Raw genomic sequence first — 19,314 nt, 5'->3', positions numbered from 1 at the left:
AAAACAAATTTCCGAAGGTTACCACCAGCTATTGTGTCCGATTGCTCAGACCAGTTTTAATGGCGCCACTAGAGGACTCCGTTTTATCCCGGTGATTTTTGTGGACGGTAATTGTGTTGTCTATTAACGGATGTTCATCATTTTGCGTGCAGAGGGGCAGAATATTACAGAATTAGCTCCCGCTTTCCAAAAGTTGAGGCGTACATAATAGTATTGACTTCTGCCGCTCCTTCATCCTCAGAGAAGGAGCGTCGTTGTCCCAACTGGGCCACCCTCTATGAGTGGAATTGTGATAAATTGTACAAATCGTAATTGTGTATCGTGGGATGATCTGGCACTCGACAGAGGGATCTGGAGCTCGGCAATCTCCATGGGCACGACAGTCGTCCGGCTACTACACAACTCAATACTACAAAAAAGCAAGCGAGCTATTCCAGGGTCTTCAATCTCTTTAGAGCAGCCTCGACCCTGACCGTGAATGACCGGTCTGCTCACTGACCTGTCTAATAAATTTTAGCGATTAGAACCGGGAAAGTTGTTTATGTCTATCAGAAAATATCCTGGCCACTTCGGAAACTACTAGCACAAGGATTCACTAGCCTAGACTTCGTATTCGGACGGGAGTTGAAGAGACACTGACATTGATAGGGCCTGGTTGTCAAGTGATAGGATCACGTGACTCTCATAGTCCGTGTTAGTTCACAGATTCTTTCCGAGAACAGATGTGTGAGACAGATAAGTAACCACTTCGTGCGTCATTAACGGACCCTTTCACTGGCCGCTTAGCAGATTGTGGGTAAGAGAGAGCTAACTAATACCCAGAATCAGTCTGTGCACTAGATAGTTTAGGGTTTCGGCTTTCATGTCTGTCAGACTCAAATACTTACCGTTCACCAATACTCGTTGAGGCGCACGTGACCATTCTGTCAATCGGAAGATCAGCTGTTCGAATCCAAGGTCACATGAAGATCATCACCATAGTCGTCAGCACTGGGATTAGTGGTCAGAATGTTGGTAGTGGCACGCTTAGCTGCTGTGCAAACGTCTCTCTCAATCACACTGTCGTAGCATGTCCAACGATGTGATATGCGTCAAGATACCTTGTACACATCCCAGTTGATCAGCCTTGTATGTAAATGTGCGGAAGCGGCTGACCGGCAACCGCCACTCAGAACGTGGATCTGACAAAACGGAGCTTACGGTAAGAGTATGTTCTGATGCAATTCACGGTTCAGTTTGGGCAGCCATACTCGACCTTTGCATATGGGACAATCCACATACAGTAGGTAGTGAGTGAGAGTAAGCATGAATGTCGGCCAGGATCCCTTGTTTCAAGTAGGGCCAATTCACAAACTATTTGTCACTTTCCTGTCGTTGATCCTCAGTCATTTTAACCAAAGCATGAATGCGTAATGCCAGGCTGGAGACCAGAATACAACGGACCGAATATACACTATTTTTCACAGGATTACTCGTGAGTAAATACGATACTGGCGACTACATGGAAAGGAGAACATCGTATACGGTCACCTTTCCCGTACTTAGAATTCAACTCAGGAAATGGCACACGACTGAGGATTATTTCTTACTGATTGACCGTTTAAATGTAAATCGGTCAGCTGTAGTACCCTTCCGGTGCCTAACTGCGATGCCACCCGAAGGTTCTACGAGGGCTCGGATACTGGCAGGTTGCCCAAGCATAGACAGAGGAAGTCGAGAGGCAGAGGTCGGGTTCGAACCACGGACCTTCCGGTCAGTAAATTAGTGTTCTAACCACTGAGCTATCTCGCGCCCCAGGATTGATGAATCTTACAAGGGATCTCCCACTGTCTTCTACCGAAGCGCATTGACTGAAACGCCGCAGTTCACAAAATTACACATGTGATGGAATTATTTTGTATGCAAGCAGGTCACGTGTGGGGCAAAACATGTTCAAACGGCGATAGAATAGCAATGTCGTAAGATGGAATTGCCTATCTAAACAGTCAAATCCAAGAACGAAACGAAAGGTCAGATTCACTGAGAAGGTCCAAAATTAAAAACAGGAGACACTCACCCACGTCATCCTCGTCGAACTCATTTTCCGATCTCATATTTTGGTCAAAACGCTGTAGGTAGTCATGAAAGTCTTCGGTCAACATATTCACATAGCGTGTAGCAGCATTTTGAACACTTTGAGACATAGTCTGCAATGCCTGAGCCCCCTGACTTGTCTGTCGATGAACCGTACGAACCAGATCGTACACGTCCCAGGCAGTACTGGGCCATGGACTTCTTTGAATGCCACCGGTTCGATCACGCACTCCAAAAGGCAGTTCAAGAAAGTTTGAATTGAACAGTACGTCCTCATTCAACACGGAGGCCTGATCGGCGTCCTGTGTGTCCGGCGGATTGGGTAGTTCGATTAGGGCATATTCTGCGATTTTGTTAATGACCGCCAAAATTTGGTTGTCTAGTATATCCTGCGCGCGGGTCAACAGGTTTTCCAAGCTGTCCACTTCTGATTCCACTTCCTGCAAAATAAAATGACTGCGATTTCTAGAAAGGAAACTTTTTCGCTACCATGCTATGAGTGACATATGAATGATGGGGGTAAAGATAAGGATAGATAAGGCGAAGGATTGGATCAGTAAAATGAATGGAGTCTGTCATCAATTCATGATGTACGCTGGCCATAATATATTCTCTATGTCCTATCCAAGAGTAGGCCCATTTCCAGTGTTTTGAACGCCAATTATCTAGACAACCGCCCGATCTGGGAACAGAGACCCTCAGTCAAAGTTTACCACGTAGGAAACAACCTTCAGATGACACATTTGTGTCATTCAAGCATGGGAGCAGTTTCGCTCCCAGAGGGCTACGTTCAAATCTAATCAGTGGACAACCGGATCGTGTCACAGGTCAGCGATCCACCAGTGTTATTCAACTGCTCTCATAAAATGTTGGTAAACCTCTTGGGAAGTTGTGAGAGCCTCACCACCTGTATTCCTTGTGGTTTCATATGAAAACAGCTTTCTTACCCTATGCAGTTAGGTTCAGTCCAATAGGTTTCCTTTCTGTAGGGCAGATGTGAGCCATGAACTCTTGATATCTAATTTGTTGGGCTCATCATGTGTTGTGACTTGCCGAACGGTAGTGCAACTCTGTATTGGTCCCTTGGCTTCCTGCTCCATACTATGGTATATCAAAAGGCACGGTAGCTCTACACAGCCCTTTATTGAGACAAAAGGAGTATCACTACACCTGCATTTATAGGGTAATGACAGTGTTCCACAAGGTCGTGCGAGAATCACCGTGAGGGGGCGAGAAGCGTCGAGTCAAAGATGTTCGATCCGGATTGGCTGGCATTCTGACCAATCAGAGCGCGCTTTCGTTTGGTCCTTGTCCTGCATGTGACACATCCGTCCAAATGATGTGATGTTCGGTTATTAGGAATGGTTGGCCTCCGTACACCATGAAACGATGAAGAACCAGTCACAGCAGTAGATGAAAGAGAAGACCACTGTGGCTCTTTCCCTCGATCAAACAACCTTTGCTTGAACTTAACGTTTTCTGTACCTACCTAAAGGACTCGATATTCACGCGTGATTTCTCGTGAACTCTTGCCCCTTGACATTTTGAACCAATTTTTTATGCGTGCCTTTGACCACTCGCGTCACCACATGCTTTGCACGCGCTTTTGCCGCTAATCCACATCAACTTGCCGTTCTCTCCGTGCTTTGTTTGAACTTGCACCAATTCGTTTAAATTAACCGTTTAGACAAAAACTCCCATAAGTAGAGACTTGTATCTCTTTTGTATACGCATTTTTGTGGGTGTAGTAACGTATTTTATCGATAAATCATAAGACTTCGCAATTCTTGGCTTGGGATTTCGCACGTCACTCAACTACACTTCCCCGAATACGTCAATTGCGCGACTGTCGATTACAGCCGAGTAGTCAGAAACTCGGAAATGACTTATCTTTCTTATCTCTCATCATCGACAGCCCCTCAGTGTTCAAACACTGATGCTTCTCTGCCCGTACAAACACAATTGCCTGGACGGCGTCATTCATTTGTTCCGTTTGATTGGTTTCGAATTCCGCTTTACTTGGATTGCAGTCTGGGTTTGTTGCCTGATATGCTATCAGCATTGTGGTACAGATGTAACGGTGATACTACTGATCGGGAGGCACACGAGTAGTATGTGTTGTTCGTCGAATTTCGCTTTGCGTCGATTGAAAAATGGAATTCTGTTGCGGAATTCGCGGGGCCACTTTGTAACATTTGCTTTTATTTGACCGACGAATGATTGGAGGCAATGAATCTCCAGGAAGACTCGTTCGGGAGAAGATCTGTGTCCAGGTTTTGTTCCTTGTTCAATGGTCTGTAACCGGTCAGTTGGCATTTCCGAATAAATAACTCCGCAACGAAGGCCTTCTTCCTTTCACGGGTAGTTCCTTTATGTTCATTTAGTATGCAACGAATTCTACGACCAAGCACTCCTTACCACAGCTTCAGGTGATCAACCTGTACATCGATGCAGAAATGCACGGATTTCCTTATCTCACCGCGATACGGTATCACACACTTGGAGATTTTCTGCGACGTTTGCATTCTCAACCGAACATAAACTCGAGTATGCGCAGGTTCTTTTTGCGATCCTTCGAATAGTTCGCACTTTAACCGGTTCCCCTCAATGACATTCACGCTGTTGTGGCCTTTCGTTGACTGTTTGTCAGAGTATCATGTGTGGGAAAAAGCAGGCAAACAAGCGCTTTGTACAGATCACCAAAATCACTAGCTTTGTTATTGCTTCCGTGAGTTTCCGAATTTTCAGTGTGATATTAAGTCAGTGCTAATCGATCAATTAGTGTTATTCACGAACCAGTAAAAGAATTATATCAATTTGGGCTTGTGCAGATACTTTGGGACGGTTGTACTAGGACGTGGAACGAAGAGATCCCGAGGTGTTGTCATAAATCATTAGACCCATCTCAGGTCCTCCATTGTTGATACACACAGGCGCCTACTGAGCATGGACAATGCGGAATTTTTCAAACAAGTCTTTACTACTACACGACTTCAAGGACAACATTGTCACTCTTGGAAAGAAACATTAGAAACGCGGCCCACTGCTGGCAAAGGCAATTAACGAGAAGCTTGATCTGCAGTGGCATCAGTACTTGGCCGCAGCTAGTGCGGATCTGGTGGCCGTTTATCGCCAGTGGGCAGCTGTTGTTCGAAGCAGTCTCATCCTGACAAAGAGGGTAGTCGCTTAAAAGTAAATAAGTAGAATATTCAAAAATCAAAATTCAAAAATTCATCCCAAAGCACGTATGGTGATTGTTACTTTATTGTTGATAGGACAGGTGGACAAAAACACTCAACTGAGAACGAATTAACAAGTTTATTCACTTCTCACCTGCATCCATTGATCAGCCAGGGCACTGTACCAATCGTGTTCATAGAAGCCACGGTAGTAGAGACGATAAAATTTGTACAACCGTACAGTTAGCAGTTTTTCCAACTCCGGAGTTATTCGCTTGAACATGGAATTGACACGTGATAACATGTACTGCGGAGAGAATGCGGGAGATAGACATGTATTGGTCATCACTACTCCCAAATGTGTTTGTAAATCACCTGTTTATTACTGTTGAATTTGCCTCGAACAGCAAGAACAGTAAGAAAACGGCCATACCTCTCATGAAATCGATTATGCTGATGGATGGATCAGTCTACTTGAAGATCTGATTCATTGAGTACTGTCGTAGGTTTCCTCATCTCCTGCTCACCCCGTCTAATCTGTTTGCCAAACTCCTAGAGTTATCAAGGTGGGCAGTCCTGAAATCAGGAGCTGACATATGCACCTTCTACGAACACAAAAATTCAGTAGTATATGAGAACGTTTGTGGCCGGGTTTTATTCCACTACACTTCGAAATCAGCTCATTTTGAGCCAATCAGGTATGATTAGTGATCAATAACTTCACAAAGCCACTTGCTCTAGAATATACCAAAGTTGGCTTATCTTCGCGCGAAAAAAAACATGAGATTTTAATGTCGTCTAACTGCAGTTCGTGGTGATGACGTTAACGCGTATCAGAACAGCAAGCTGTCTTTTCAGATTGAATTCAACTCTCCTCTTATTCCTTGCCTAGGTTAGGGTTAAACGCATTTGGAATAAACGCGGTTGATAAACTCGAATGTTGATCAGAGTTGTGAAGACCTTTTGGCCAATTTGTTCAACAATTCTGGTTTTTACAGACGTGAGACTTTAGGCAAAATATTTGGGCCAGCGAAACCTACTTGTAATTTGTTCCTTCGGGTTTTTAGGAAGTGGGAACGAAAGTGCATTGCCCGAGCCAGATCAGGAATTGGACAACTGAACCGGTCCATGCAAACGATTTCACGGAACAAAGCTCGAAGGTTCACATCATAGTTGATCAGCTCACTGACGTTATTATCTTCTTTGACTATCACCAATAAGGGAGCTTCAGTACCTTGAATCAGGTGTTTTATCTAGGCGAAAATGAGGGTGATCGGTGGTCATGGGTGAGGAGAACAGCAGCACTACCACGTTACCAAAATAAACATTTGAATTAATGGACACCACCGATCAATAGAATTTGAACAAATGTATGTAGCGAATGAACAGTTCTCCAAGAGCAAATGGAACCTAAACTGCGAGTTTTTTTCTTTAACTATTAGAAGAACCATGTCTGAACGTAACGGGACTACCTAACAGCCAATGGAATAGCCGTTTTCGCTGGGACAGATTTCATTGGTTGTTCTTTACTCGTCCTTGACAGATGAGTTGTAGTCTTAGTATCACTTATTTTGCCCCGCTTGTATGCGACAGTGATCAATAGATTAGCCGGGTCGCCCGTTCATTGACTTTTTCTGGTTTGGCCAAGCGCACCATGCTATCAATCGACTATCCAGATCGAGGTTCACGGTAATAAGAAGGCATGAAGGAGACTGTGGTCCACAACACTAACAAAGTATCAGCTTACAGGCTCCAAAAGTGCCAACTAGGTGCGATCACATTAGTTGAAGTTGACTTAAAAGGACCGGTACTTCATAACGATAATATAAACTGACGTGTCTTAGTACGGCACTAGTTCAACCCGAAGGGGACCTGCTTTTCAACAGGTCTTTTGTGGAAGGCCTTCTTTCTTGTGGTATTATAAAGTTGACTATTGCCCCCCACTAGATTTTCAGCTAAAAGATGATGAATGCTGGAGATTTTTCCAGCTCATGTTATTTGGTTGTTAGTGTAACCAGGATATTGATCAATGTGTCAGTTATGTTTTGTAACGAATCGATAGGCGAGTGATAAGTCGGTTTAAATATGGATAGAATTCCCGCCAGTACAGGAGTTAATCCTGAGCCATTTCCGCACACTTAGCCTTTACGAATAGCTCAAAAGAGTACAATAATAGTTGACTGCAGGAATCAGTTTTTATTCCAGTTTTTGCGTACGTGCTCAATCTCTAAAACACAAGAAAAAAACAAGATAATATACATAGAAAAAGCATCTTGGGCTCGGCCAACTATTCAGTAACCGTAGCCATTTTAGCATTACCAGTGAGAGGAGGAAAACCGTTCACTGTTAGGTCATTTGTTAGCAAACACCAACTAAGCAGTCACAAGCTACTGTACGGGGAAGTAAACGCCTCATTTGCGTATGGTTTTCAAAACTGAACTTACTCACGGGTCTCCTCGAATGTTCATGAATACTCATTGACTACAACGCAAGTGTAAACGAACATCGCAAAGCATTCCCCCAAGTTCCGCAATAAAGTTCACCTTCTATTAGACGCGGGTCGGAGCTTCGACACGACCGCAGACTACTCGCAAACCCCGTCAGTAGTACCCACCGTTACATCTGTATTACTTTTTCTCTAATACTTTTAGAATCCAGCTAATTGTAACTATTTCAACGACACAGTAATCCTCTTCTTGGACTAGAAATGCCGTATTCAGTACAAAGAACACCGAAATTCTCAGGTATTTTGTCAGAAATTTCCTCGGTGGAATAGAAATAAAAGTAGTATTTCTGGGTGAGGAGAATATCTCAATATTCTATATGTTGCTCGTTGTATGAGGAGATTAGAAATTTCACTTAAGATCTGCTCGCGTAAATGCTGCCCACCTATGCTGGAAATCCGAGAAGCATTGTACATCTGCTTCATCCTTGATGAGAATCATCGACAGCGTGTGCTTCAACAAACTAAAGCAGGAAGTCTCGAACCCGAGACCTTCCGGCTGGAAGCTGTGGACTGTGCTATTCTGCCACAAGCGGCTGATCAACAGTGTGATCAACTCGCACCCTTTACCATTTCGTTCGACCTATTGAGATTAGAAATCAAGTGCCATTATCAGACCAACGCTCACATTCGCAAGCGACACATGATGAATACTACTATGAACAAACTGAATGAAAGAAGGCGTCTTTATGAGCTTTTCTTAACTAGTAAAATAGCTCAGCATCAGTGTCGCCACGCTAACATTTCATACCCTTTATTTGCCTGGAACGGTAAGATGGTGACTCTTCGTGACAAATACACTCATTTGCAAATCAATTTAGTTTTCACGGCAGACTCAAGTGGATCTCTCGTTTATGGCGTTCTTCAATTGAATGTGCTTCACACAGGCCGTCTCATGATTCAGATGGCACGATATTCGAGATACCACAGTATATTTCCATAAAGGAAACTACTCTCAAGGTTGCTGAAAACTCTTCGACACCCTACGACCAGTTTTGCCTCTCTTGGGGCTCAACAGGTAGGCGCAGTCATCGAGTTTCCGTCAACCTTATGTTATACTTGAACTCAAATGGGACTGGCTGCCGGACACATCACAAACGAAAGATTCAGCTGGGTTTCAAAGGAGTCCCCTGCAAAACCAAAATTGTTTGCAAATGAGTGTAGTTCGCTAATTTCATGCAATTTGGTTTCAAGTAAAGCATAAGATTGACGGAACCTCGGGGACTGCACCTATTTGATGAGCCCCAAGAAAGGCGAAACCGGTCATGAGCTGTCGAAGAGTTTTCAGCAACTTTGTGAGTGGTTTCCTTTACGGTGACTCCTCATTTTTAGTGGGGGGCTACGTTTCAAACCTCCCGCAAAAGATACAAATCTGTAATATATGGATGCCATACCCAGAAATGCCCTAAGACAAAACGAACCTCTCAGACTAGAGCTGCATTCTGGCCTGGCATATGGCAAGGCAAATTTTGTGCAGAGTTCACGAGAGTATCTCATTAGTATTTATACCGAATGTAGCACGTTCTGAGGCCACTGCCCATTGTAGCTACCCGGTCACCCACATACTTGACTGTTCAGCTCACATCCGCTCACTGGATCACGAGACTTGTCTTTTTTCATACTCGGAAACCACGTCACATCAAGGTGACTCATCGGACATCGATTGTCGGTACCTTCTAGTGAGCGTAGCTAACACCCACGTACAAGCAAACGAACCTACATATAGGGAAACCGAACACAGACAGCACACACAGACTCGCGCGCACACAGGGAGCAGGTCAGCCACTCTCCACAAGTCCACGACAACTATGGGACACGTGTAGCAGTCGTACTGCGGAGAAAACACGTTTCCACCGTGCGGACTTTCACGAAGGAACTCTCACAGACAACAAGTTCCTCTTTTGGCTTGCTACCATTTCGCATTACTTCTATCCTTATACGTGTTGCAACTCACCACTGTCAACCATGCCAAAAACTTTTATTAGTGCATAGACCTTCTGATTTGTACTACGGCTATCATCACCTGGGCACCAATACCATCATTGATGATACGTGGCTTGGGTGTGGAGAACACTGATGAATTAGTTGTGCAACATTGCACGATGAACGAGAGAACGGATAGACTATGATGTACTGCAAAGCAAAGCGGAACATTTTCAGCTGTTCCTCTGATGATTCTTCACCAAGCGCCTCGTTCTCCCAACTATGGCACACCTCCTTGTATTGTATATATGTATATGTATATATTGAAGCTTTCACAGTTATATCTTTGTAATGTACTACTCACAATGTTGCTGGAAATCCGTCGACAGTCCACGACCGGTTTCGCCCTTTTTGGAGCTCATCAGGTAAGCACAGTCCCCGGGTTCCCGTCAACCTTGTGTTCTACTTGAAACCAAGTTGCACGACTTGTGGTTCAAAATTCATGCTTCTCTCAACCGTTTGCATAAGACTCATAGCAACAATCTATCGCAGGTATTGCATATGTTGCGCCACACGAAAGAAATCTACACAGTAAATTATACATGTTTCAAAAAGCGAGCTGATATGTGGCCCAGGACACGAGGTGTAGACTGATTTGCAACCGTGTAAACTGGATGGCGTTTCTTCTACGATGGACGAGAACTGCTGGGTCTGTTCTAAAGCTCAGACAACTCTTTGATATTTGGAGGATACACTTTCTTGGGAGAATAATGTAACATGTTACATCCATGTCAGGTTGCGTATGCCCCTGCTCTTGAATGTTGGCCGAGTTTCCGTGTACACCTGCATTTGGTGAGGCTGTTTAAACAAGTGGATTAGACAGCTCCGAGGGCAAAACACCTTACTTGACTTTTCCAGTTTCGGTAGATCAAAACTTCGTAGGCCACCAGTGCCTCACCCAACCGATTGTAGCGTCCCACTGCTTTCATACCGTCTCTTGTATCTCGTAGCGCGGGCACATTGTTCCAGAACAGTGACATCGGTTGTGACAGACGTAGGTACAACATGCGTGCCCATCCGATCCGACCTGATAAAGTATGGTTTGAAGTTATGGTTGGTAGAAACTCGTTGGATTTTCAAAGACACATCGACACGTGTTTGTGAAGTAAACAACTTTATTTGAAGTCGATTTCCCAACAAATGTTGGCTAGCGAACTGGCACTATAAAGTGCTGTAAGTAGGAAGGAGATTTTTCAATTCTCGCTTTTGTCATAACACTTTCACCGGTATTTAGAGCACAGAAACAGGGCAGCCATTAAATCATACGAATTCCAGCTTCATCTATTACCAGGCACCCCACATGAATATCTCAAGTCCTCTGGAGACCGCACTCCCCGATGGTATGTTGGTGGTTGATCAGGTGGCCGCCGATCTGTTCGCCGAGTTGGGTAATTGGCTTGCAAACGTCAGGAGAAATCGTCGGTGCGCAATTGAGTGGGCTGCTTCCGGCCAAACAGTGTTGCTCTAATAGTGTTGTCTGTGCATGAAACTTTCCTGACTTACTCTATCTATCCGTTTTTGACAGTGGGCCATTCCCATTCATACACTCATTGGTGCTTAATTCACTAGTTTCCTCGTGTTGTTGACCTCGACGCCATAGGCCCCGCCTTGGAAATAGCCCTCGTTAGTTGTTTTCTCACTAATTTGACAAACAATGCACTGATTATATTTACGCATCCACAAATGCTGATATTCGGTCAAGGATACAGGACATCACAGTTGATCTTGAACGGCACCTGAACATGACAACAGGCCAACAGCAGTCCTAGTGGAAGGAAGAAGGCGCACGCTGCGGAGTTATTTATTAGGAAATGCCAACTGACCAGTTACAGACTATTGGACAGAGAAGCAAACTTTCATATGCATCTTGTTTACAAAAACTGAACACCCATCTTCTCTTGAACTCGTCTTCCTGAACTTTCCCAGATATTCATTGACTGTAACTCAAGTCCAAGCAAATTCTACAAAGAAACTCCAAAAACTCCGCAACAGATCTCCCTTTTCAATAGACGCAAAGCAAATTTACAAGAAGAAAACATACTACTCGCATGCCTCCAATCAGTAGTAGCGCCGTTACGCTAGTATACATGCATAATTTTTTCCAGGATATCTGGAGACCTCAGATATTCATAAGCGACAAGCAGGTTGATAGAAATTTCTCTATCTAATTGAAATATATGGTTACGTTTAATGTGTAACAAGTAAGTAATTTGATCAAAATGTATACAACAAACAAGATTTTATCAACACTGACGGCCCAGCGATGTGAGCCTCACGATTTCCAGCTCATGTTCTATCTTCTTATCGCCGTAGACGAATGTCCGTCATGCATACAAAAGACGGGAATGACTTTAGTAAGGTTATTTAGTCTTACAAATTTACCGATCGACGCGTGAGCGTGACTAATATTCCTCATCAGAACGGATCGGCCGTCTCTTTAGCAGAAGCCACGTTACCCTTCAACAAACTGGACAACTAAACGGCCGAATAGAATCCCAATTATTTGTCGGCCAGGTTCCATCCTAAATATTCATAGATNCTAAATGATTCATAGATTATCTTATCATTCCTGCTTTCTGCTTTTTGCATCGGCCAGATGGAAAAGACGCTCCAGTATGACTAACTTTTAACTGGCCAGTCGTGTCTAATGACTGAATAGAACACCATATTTGAAAATTTCCACTATCGTAGCTTCCGAAAGATAAAAAGGAGCTCCTAAGGAGCATTGACTACCTTGGAGTGTTTACGGTAGCTTTCTGTGCCAGTTAGAACCTAGCAGAAAATGTCCCTCCGAAGAAGAGCTATCCCTAAGAAGGGTCATGGTAGTAGTCCCTCAAGGAAGAGGAATGTTAGCGTACACCAAATGAAATGGACTACAGAGCTGAACTGTGTTAAAATCGCAATGTATGCACTGTAACGGAATTGGGGGGGGGGGCGAGAGGGCTCAGTGGTTAGAGCGCAAATTTACTGACTGGAAGGTTCGTGGTTCGAATCCCCGACCTCTTGACTTCCCGTCTAGGCTTGGGTAACCTGGCAGTTTCTCAACCCTCGTGCTCCCTTCGAGTGGCATGGCAGTAAGGCGCCGAAAGGGTGCAACAGCTGAGCAACCTCTCTATCTATCTAACGGAATCGCCTCTATTTTGATCATAATACGACGTCATTAGAACAATCAAAACTTTCTTCAAAGCAAACACGTTTTCCAGATCGGGTAAGCGTCATTCTAATTTCCGCTAGATCAAGATTTGTGTTATTTCAACACAAAACCGTACATTAAAACAAACAAATTGGAAAAATCGAATAAACTTCTCAAAGGATACGTCACCCCTTGGAATGTAGAATGAGGTGTACAAATGGAAGTCCGCCGAGTATTTAATTACTGGTTTCGATAATTATACCACCTAATAACACCTTAGGTTTGCTGGTATTGATCTTGGATGTCATGGCAAACAAACATTAACCACTATAAACGGCAGCTAAAACTTGGTATTAACGGGATACCCAGCTGAATATCAGCCGAATCTTTCCTCTAATGTAGTAATCCACAACTAAACGTGATTTGCGAAGGCCGCTTCATGCTTCATTTGGAACACCATTCAAGATGAGGAAGTATCTTCCTTGGTCCAGCATCAAGTTAACTTGTAAACGAATCAATGGCTCTACTTTTATACAGCCATAAGCCCAACTTACGGCTTGTGAATGCATTTTGGCTGCTATCTGCTGTCCAACCACTACGCGCATGAGAGACAACACCGATTGGACATGAGCACGAACCAATGAAATCAGGTTATGGTGGCATAGCCAGTTAGGTCTGGCGAGACGGCTGTGTGTGTGCGTGTGCAACACTTTCAGGCTGAACGTGCGAATGGCAAACGGGGAGAGCGAGCGAGCGTACAATCAATGTGCGTCCAGTGCAGTGACGTAGGGAGGTCAGAACCAATGTTCGACTGGTTCCCACACTAAGACCAACACGTTATGAACGAAGGTTATTCAAGACCGAGTCAGATAACCCATGCTTGGAAGTTATACTTGCCAAGGTACACCCCAGGAAGGATCGGCCTGAATCAATTCATTTTTTCTGCAAATTAGTCGTCCCAAACTTACTGGGATTCCACGAAAGGAGGTATTCTGTAGACTATCCGAAATAAGAATGCCTTTCGAGAGCATTCACAGGTTTATGTCGGCTTGGATGACTGCCAAAGCCATTAGATATAGAGTTTTCATTTTACCGTATCCAGTTATCAGACTTAACTGATCGTAACTTTTGGGGGGCATATGTTATCCCAAATGGTATCGAAGCTTAAATTCCGCCCTGATGTTTCAGTGAGGAACTAATCACTAAATCGAGTGTGCCAAGACGGTACGTCATCGTTCAACAATCGAACCAGATGAACGATGGTACAATGTCCTCCACTAACGGACATTATCCAGACAGGACCTATACCTCTAGTGTGTACAGTCATCAATGATTCTCAACGGAATTCGGGAGAACGACTATTCAGTGAACGAAGATCACTCAACAGGAACCATCCAATCATTAAACTCAATCGTCAATTGTGAACTTTCTACCGAGTGATGGAACTCAAGTACTTTTACCAATATGAAAAAAATTCATGCAGTCCGTACCTATTGTTTTCGTTTCGCTTTTCTATACTATATATACTACTATATATACAGTATAGTAGTAGTATAGTTTGGTATATATAGTGTAGTATATTCTATATAGTAGTACAGTACATTTATACACTACGATATAGTATATATATATATATATGTATATAGTATATACATTCTACATATACTCTGGGGTATATTGAGTAACTAAACCCAGCAAATGCAGCCCGATTTAGGAAACCGTACCGAGTGAATGGGATTTCGTATTCCATATTTTGCAACGTCAATTCGCTATTACAGATAGAATGCGAAGGTTGTGGTAGGTGGACAGAACTTAATGTTAAGACCTTTGAGATGACATCTTATTGCAACCAAGTAAGCTTTCTTCATATAAGCGACAAATTCCCCTATCGCCTACACTGACTCCATTGCATGAAACGCGCCGCTGAATCGACCACCGAAAGATGTAAACCAGTGGAGAGAGCGGTATGGTCTGCCCTACTGAACTAACCATGTTTCCGATAGAACACACTTGCGAATTCCGCTGTGCATCTCAGCCCCCAAACTACTGTAAGTTTTTCAGTAGGTTGCTGATCGACTTTATGCTCACCAGTGTGCATCCGAACGGCAAAATGGTATTTCATTTCACCTCGGCCGGCTATTTGTCAGGAACTGCACTTGGTTTTGGTGATTGCTCATCGAGGTAGATTCTTGTTCCTGAAAATTAACATGAGAACTCCAGAAAGTGCGTGATTCCATTTTCTAGGTTCAGTTTTTACTCTGCAGAATCAGGTATCTCGTAAAGTACACATTCCAGCCCCATTGAATAACAAGCTCCCATCTGCGTGGTTGAGAATATCCCAAGCTGGGCATTACCGTATTGGTTCTCATCACCAGTCCACCTCTTCATCATCGAATCGCCTCAGTTTAATCGACCCGAATTGCAGCTTGCAGCTCCTTCATCCATAGAATATTCCACGACCAAACTTCGTCTCCATCTTCCAACTGCTCCAGTGGTCGGACCGCTTGTCTCTCAACGGCAAATGGGCGTGCTTCAGTCGTTGAGTTTTTTGCCCGCTCCATACGTCACTGTGGAACACATCAGTTGATGCACATGACTTTTGCTAACCCGTATGGCGAAACTGCGATACTGCACAACGATGAAGTCGGTAAACCGATCCTCGAGGCCGGCCTAAGGCAACCAAGTTACTAGGGCACACCACCATGCACACATGTCGAATAGTTGCCATGCCTCCAAGTGGGCGCGAACAGTGTACTGGAGGCTTCTTGAGTTGAGTTTAACAGCACAGAGTCATCCAACCAGACTACGTCGCACCACCTTCTTGAACATGGAACTGAGTTTCGATCACAACGAACACAAGTTTTGGTCACAGTGTACTGGAGGCTTCTTGAGTTGAGTTTAACAGCACAGAGTCATCCAACCAGACTACGTCGCACCACCCTCTTGAACATGGAACTGAGTTTCGATAATTTAACACAACGTTTTGGTCAGACATCGGTTCAACAGCCCCCCCCCAGCGCGATAAAGCAGAATTGAGCCACGAACCGGTTGCTATGGCCTGGGGAATTGAGGGTGAGATCGCACCAGAGCCTCATGTGATCGGGGTTAGGATACCCCCTTACAGTTCATGTGACACTGGAAGGATAAGAAGACAGCACGGATAATCACTGTCTCTGTCCGCCAACTGTGCAGTCTCATGGCCTATGTTAACGGAGTCGGAATAGCCGACAAGCTAGGTGCAGCATCGACCCAGTAAGATGGTTAGGAGCAGCCTGTGCCCTCGGAACAGCAGGCAGTAGACAAATTAGGAAGTCATAGTGTTTTTTAGCCGTGGTCGCGATGTTACGTAAGCCACGATATGGCAAATGAAACTTGTCTGTTTGATTGGATTCGTATCCATGAGCTTACCAAACAAAGTAGCGTGGAGTACAGACAGGGGGTCCAACTTGCGAGGGCCACTTATTAACATTGCAGAGGTACGGCAGATGGTCTTAGGAATGAACTTTTTGCTCTTCGTAGGTTAGGCGGTTTATGACATACACTTCGCAGAATACCGTGTGGCCGCAGAGCTCTTTTCGTCAAGCACTGCACTGAGTGGGAGAACTGAGAGGCCAACGGTGTAGGATCTGGCAAAGAAGTATGAAAACACCAACCAATATAATCGGCTGGGTTGTAGATTGTCACCGATCTGGTTGTGGACTCGTCAGTAGATAGAATTTAGGTGATTTCGAATTCCTCACTGGCGTAGAACAGAGGTTTGTTCTTGACCCCGCTCTCTTCAACCTCTACCTCGCGGCTATCATGGATCGGGCTTTCGTTAACGGCGACGCTGATATAATGATTGAGTACCATATTGATAGACTTCTGTTCAGTATTAAATGAACGAAAAGCATTGTTTAAAGTACCTGATTCAAAGGAACGCAAGCAGAAATGTGGTTAGCCTGGGATCTGGTTGAGGCTTATGAAGGCGATTACCAAAAGTCTTATTGCTGCCGGGGAGACTGGCCTTCCAGGATATCGTCTGAGTGATCCCCCCTTGGGAACCCCGCAAGATAAAGTTGCGTCCTTGTTGTCAGTCTCTATCCGGAGTGTCTGAATGAGTGTCTGGAGTTGTAAGTACCTCAGAATGATTTCGGTATGTCATCACCATCAACTTCCAATCTTCTTTCAAGTATATTTTAGTTTTACGGCAGCGAGGTTTTAGTATTGACAACTGACGTCGTGCTGTCAATGATGATGAAATTTGAACCTGTCAGGGGTAAGTCAAAAAGCTGAGTAATTTTGGCAGATGGTAGGTACACTTCCGTCCAGTCGTGGCTGGAGTTATCAGAGACGCAATGTGAGGCATTTAGAATTGAACAAAAAACAGGGAGAAACCGACCTGCGAAAGGAGGCATATCTCGGTCCAGCGGCGGATCCTCGCATTGGCGCGTGTAAGTGGCAGCAATATTCTCCATCTCGTTTCGAAAAGCCGCAAAAAGGCGTTTGTATCGTTGGAATTGTCCTGGAAACGTGAGTTCAGTGGAGTCCATCTGTAGCATCCGCAACATGCTCAGGTAGACAGAGCCCCCGTGTTGCAAAAGCTCCGTCAATGCCAGTTCAATGTTTTGCTGTGTGGAAGAATGGAAAATAAACTCACACTGAATTCAGGCTATTATTTCGCCAATTTTCTCATTTTTTTTCTGTTAAAAGACAGTTATGTGCTAGGATTGGACAATGGGTTCACAAAATGACACGGGAATACAGCCGTGACATGAGATGGACACCTGGCGTTTCAGTTGGTATCACTGTTAATTACGTGACGTAGTTATTTGTTTCCCTATTCCTCAGGCTAATTCATTACCCTTCCGGTGACTGTTCAAGTTCTATTCTATTTCTATTTTTATTTATTTCTATTTTATACAAAGTCGACTCAATATCATCCGCTTTTCTTTAGTCGATTTGTTCACATTCATTTCTGGGCTTGTTGTTGAAAACTTGTCCCACTTTTTACCCGTTTAATTTGTCCGATAGCACACTGCCCTTTCTGTGCCATCCCGTGCTGCTAACTGCCTGAGGTTCAATCTAGCCGCAAGTCTTTCTTTAATTTTCCTCGCGATTCACTGTTAATTTCTTATAGAACCACGGTCTACCTATCTATAATGTCTGCCCACGTCTAATTCAATATATTGTTCACTGCCCCATTGCGACTACTGAACAAACTCAGGTGAATATTTTCATAAAGGAAACTACTCACAGAGTTGCTGAAAACTCTTCAACAGCCCACGGCCGGTTTTGCCCTTCTTGGGGCTCATCAGGTAGGTGCAATCCCCAAGTTTCCGTCAACCTCATGTTCTACTTGAACCCAAATTGGACTGTTTTTGAGAAATACGCTTATTTGCAAATCAATTTGGTTTTCACGAGGGACCCAAATGAATCCCTTGTTTATGACATCGTAAACGAGAGATTCACTTGAGTCTCGTGAAAACCAAATTGATTTGCAAATAAGTGTATTTCTCGAAAACTCAGGCAAAGTTCGTAGAATTCGGTTCCGTCGCAATTATTACTAAGCGTCCGTTGGTGAATTAGACTATACGTTACCTGTCAGATAGGACAGCTAGATCGTGCGTTTGGGCTAATTGACCAATTGCTTACTTTGAGATCACGGCCTTAGCACTGGGTAGTACGACCACATTTCGACTGGGTTCAGTGCTAGCAAGTACAACGCACAGTTGATAGGTATTACAATATTTTTGCGCCTGCCTTTAATTGGTAGTGGTGGTTACGAAAAACTTAGTTGGAGAAGTGAGTTCCCATCTTAGATGACCGAAAGCAAGTTGAACGCAGAACAGAATATAGCTACAATGACAGTTTCTTCCCATCAGAGGCAGTTCCGCACCTCTTGAGAATCCGCAGCAGGTCAGATCTTACGAATTTCTAGGAAGATCCGGACCTGCGGTTCGATCCCGACAGACTACGAGCAGCTGATTGGCAGTTTGATTAACTTACGATACGATGCCCACTCGTCTTTTAGACTCTCAGTCGACACTGCCTGAATCCTTGAGTGGTAAACACTACAAAATATGGTCACAATGGCCCCATTCAGTGACCGCCGGATGGACTTTTCAGACCGCTTTTTGTCTTACTCCAGTTCTCTACACTGAAGAAAAGAGGCTCCGAAAACGTTTGACAACTTGAAGCAATTTGGACCGTAGACAGCCGATGACTTTCAATGTGTATTCAAACACACAGACGTCTGAGTTGACTTAAACGCTACTTTGGGGTGATATCTGCCCAATCAAAATGTTTTTAGGCCTGTAAGCATACAAGATATAGCGCCAACCAAATTCAGCTGCATACACTGATTAGGTTAACTCTTAGTCTAACGAGCTGAAGACTTCCTAGCGGTTAGTCAGACTGCATTGCACGATCATTTGGGTCCTCTAGCTGTTCAACACGAGGTT

The 19,314-nt window shown here is 44.1% G+C and overlaps 1 protein-coding gene across 1 annotated transcript in view; it reads right to left on the bottom strand.

Moving 5' to 3' along the window:
• The window catches only part of T265_05121 (hypothetical protein), a gene marked incomplete at both ends in the record, with an annotated part of 74,014 nt that overhangs the window by 32,006 nt on the left and 22,694 nt on the right, over positions 1–19,314 (bottom strand). The window contains 6 exons of the mRNA XM_009170045.1: positions 2,057–2,513; positions 5,407–5,559; positions 6,293–6,505; positions 10,584–10,765; positions 16,612–16,776; positions 17,253–17,481. Coding sequence (XP_009168309.1) covers positions 2,057–2,513; positions 5,407–5,559; positions 6,293–6,505; positions 10,584–10,765; positions 16,612–16,776; positions 17,253–17,481 — 1,399 coding nt within the window. The remainder of the gene's footprint in view (positions 1–2,056; positions 2,514–5,406; positions 5,560–6,292; positions 6,506–10,583; positions 10,766–16,611; positions 16,777–17,252; positions 17,482–19,314) is intronic.

The sequence above is a fragment of the Opisthorchis viverrini genome (assembly GCF_000715545.1).
Source record: "Opisthorchis viverrini unplaced genomic scaffold opera_v5_96, whole genome shotgun sequence".
NCBI classification, from domain to species: domain Eukaryota; kingdom Metazoa; phylum Platyhelminthes; class Trematoda; order Opisthorchiida; family Opisthorchiidae; genus Opisthorchis; species Opisthorchis viverrini.
Note: the sequence above shows the minus strand (reverse complement) of the source record. Positions and strands in the feature narration are given on the sequence as shown.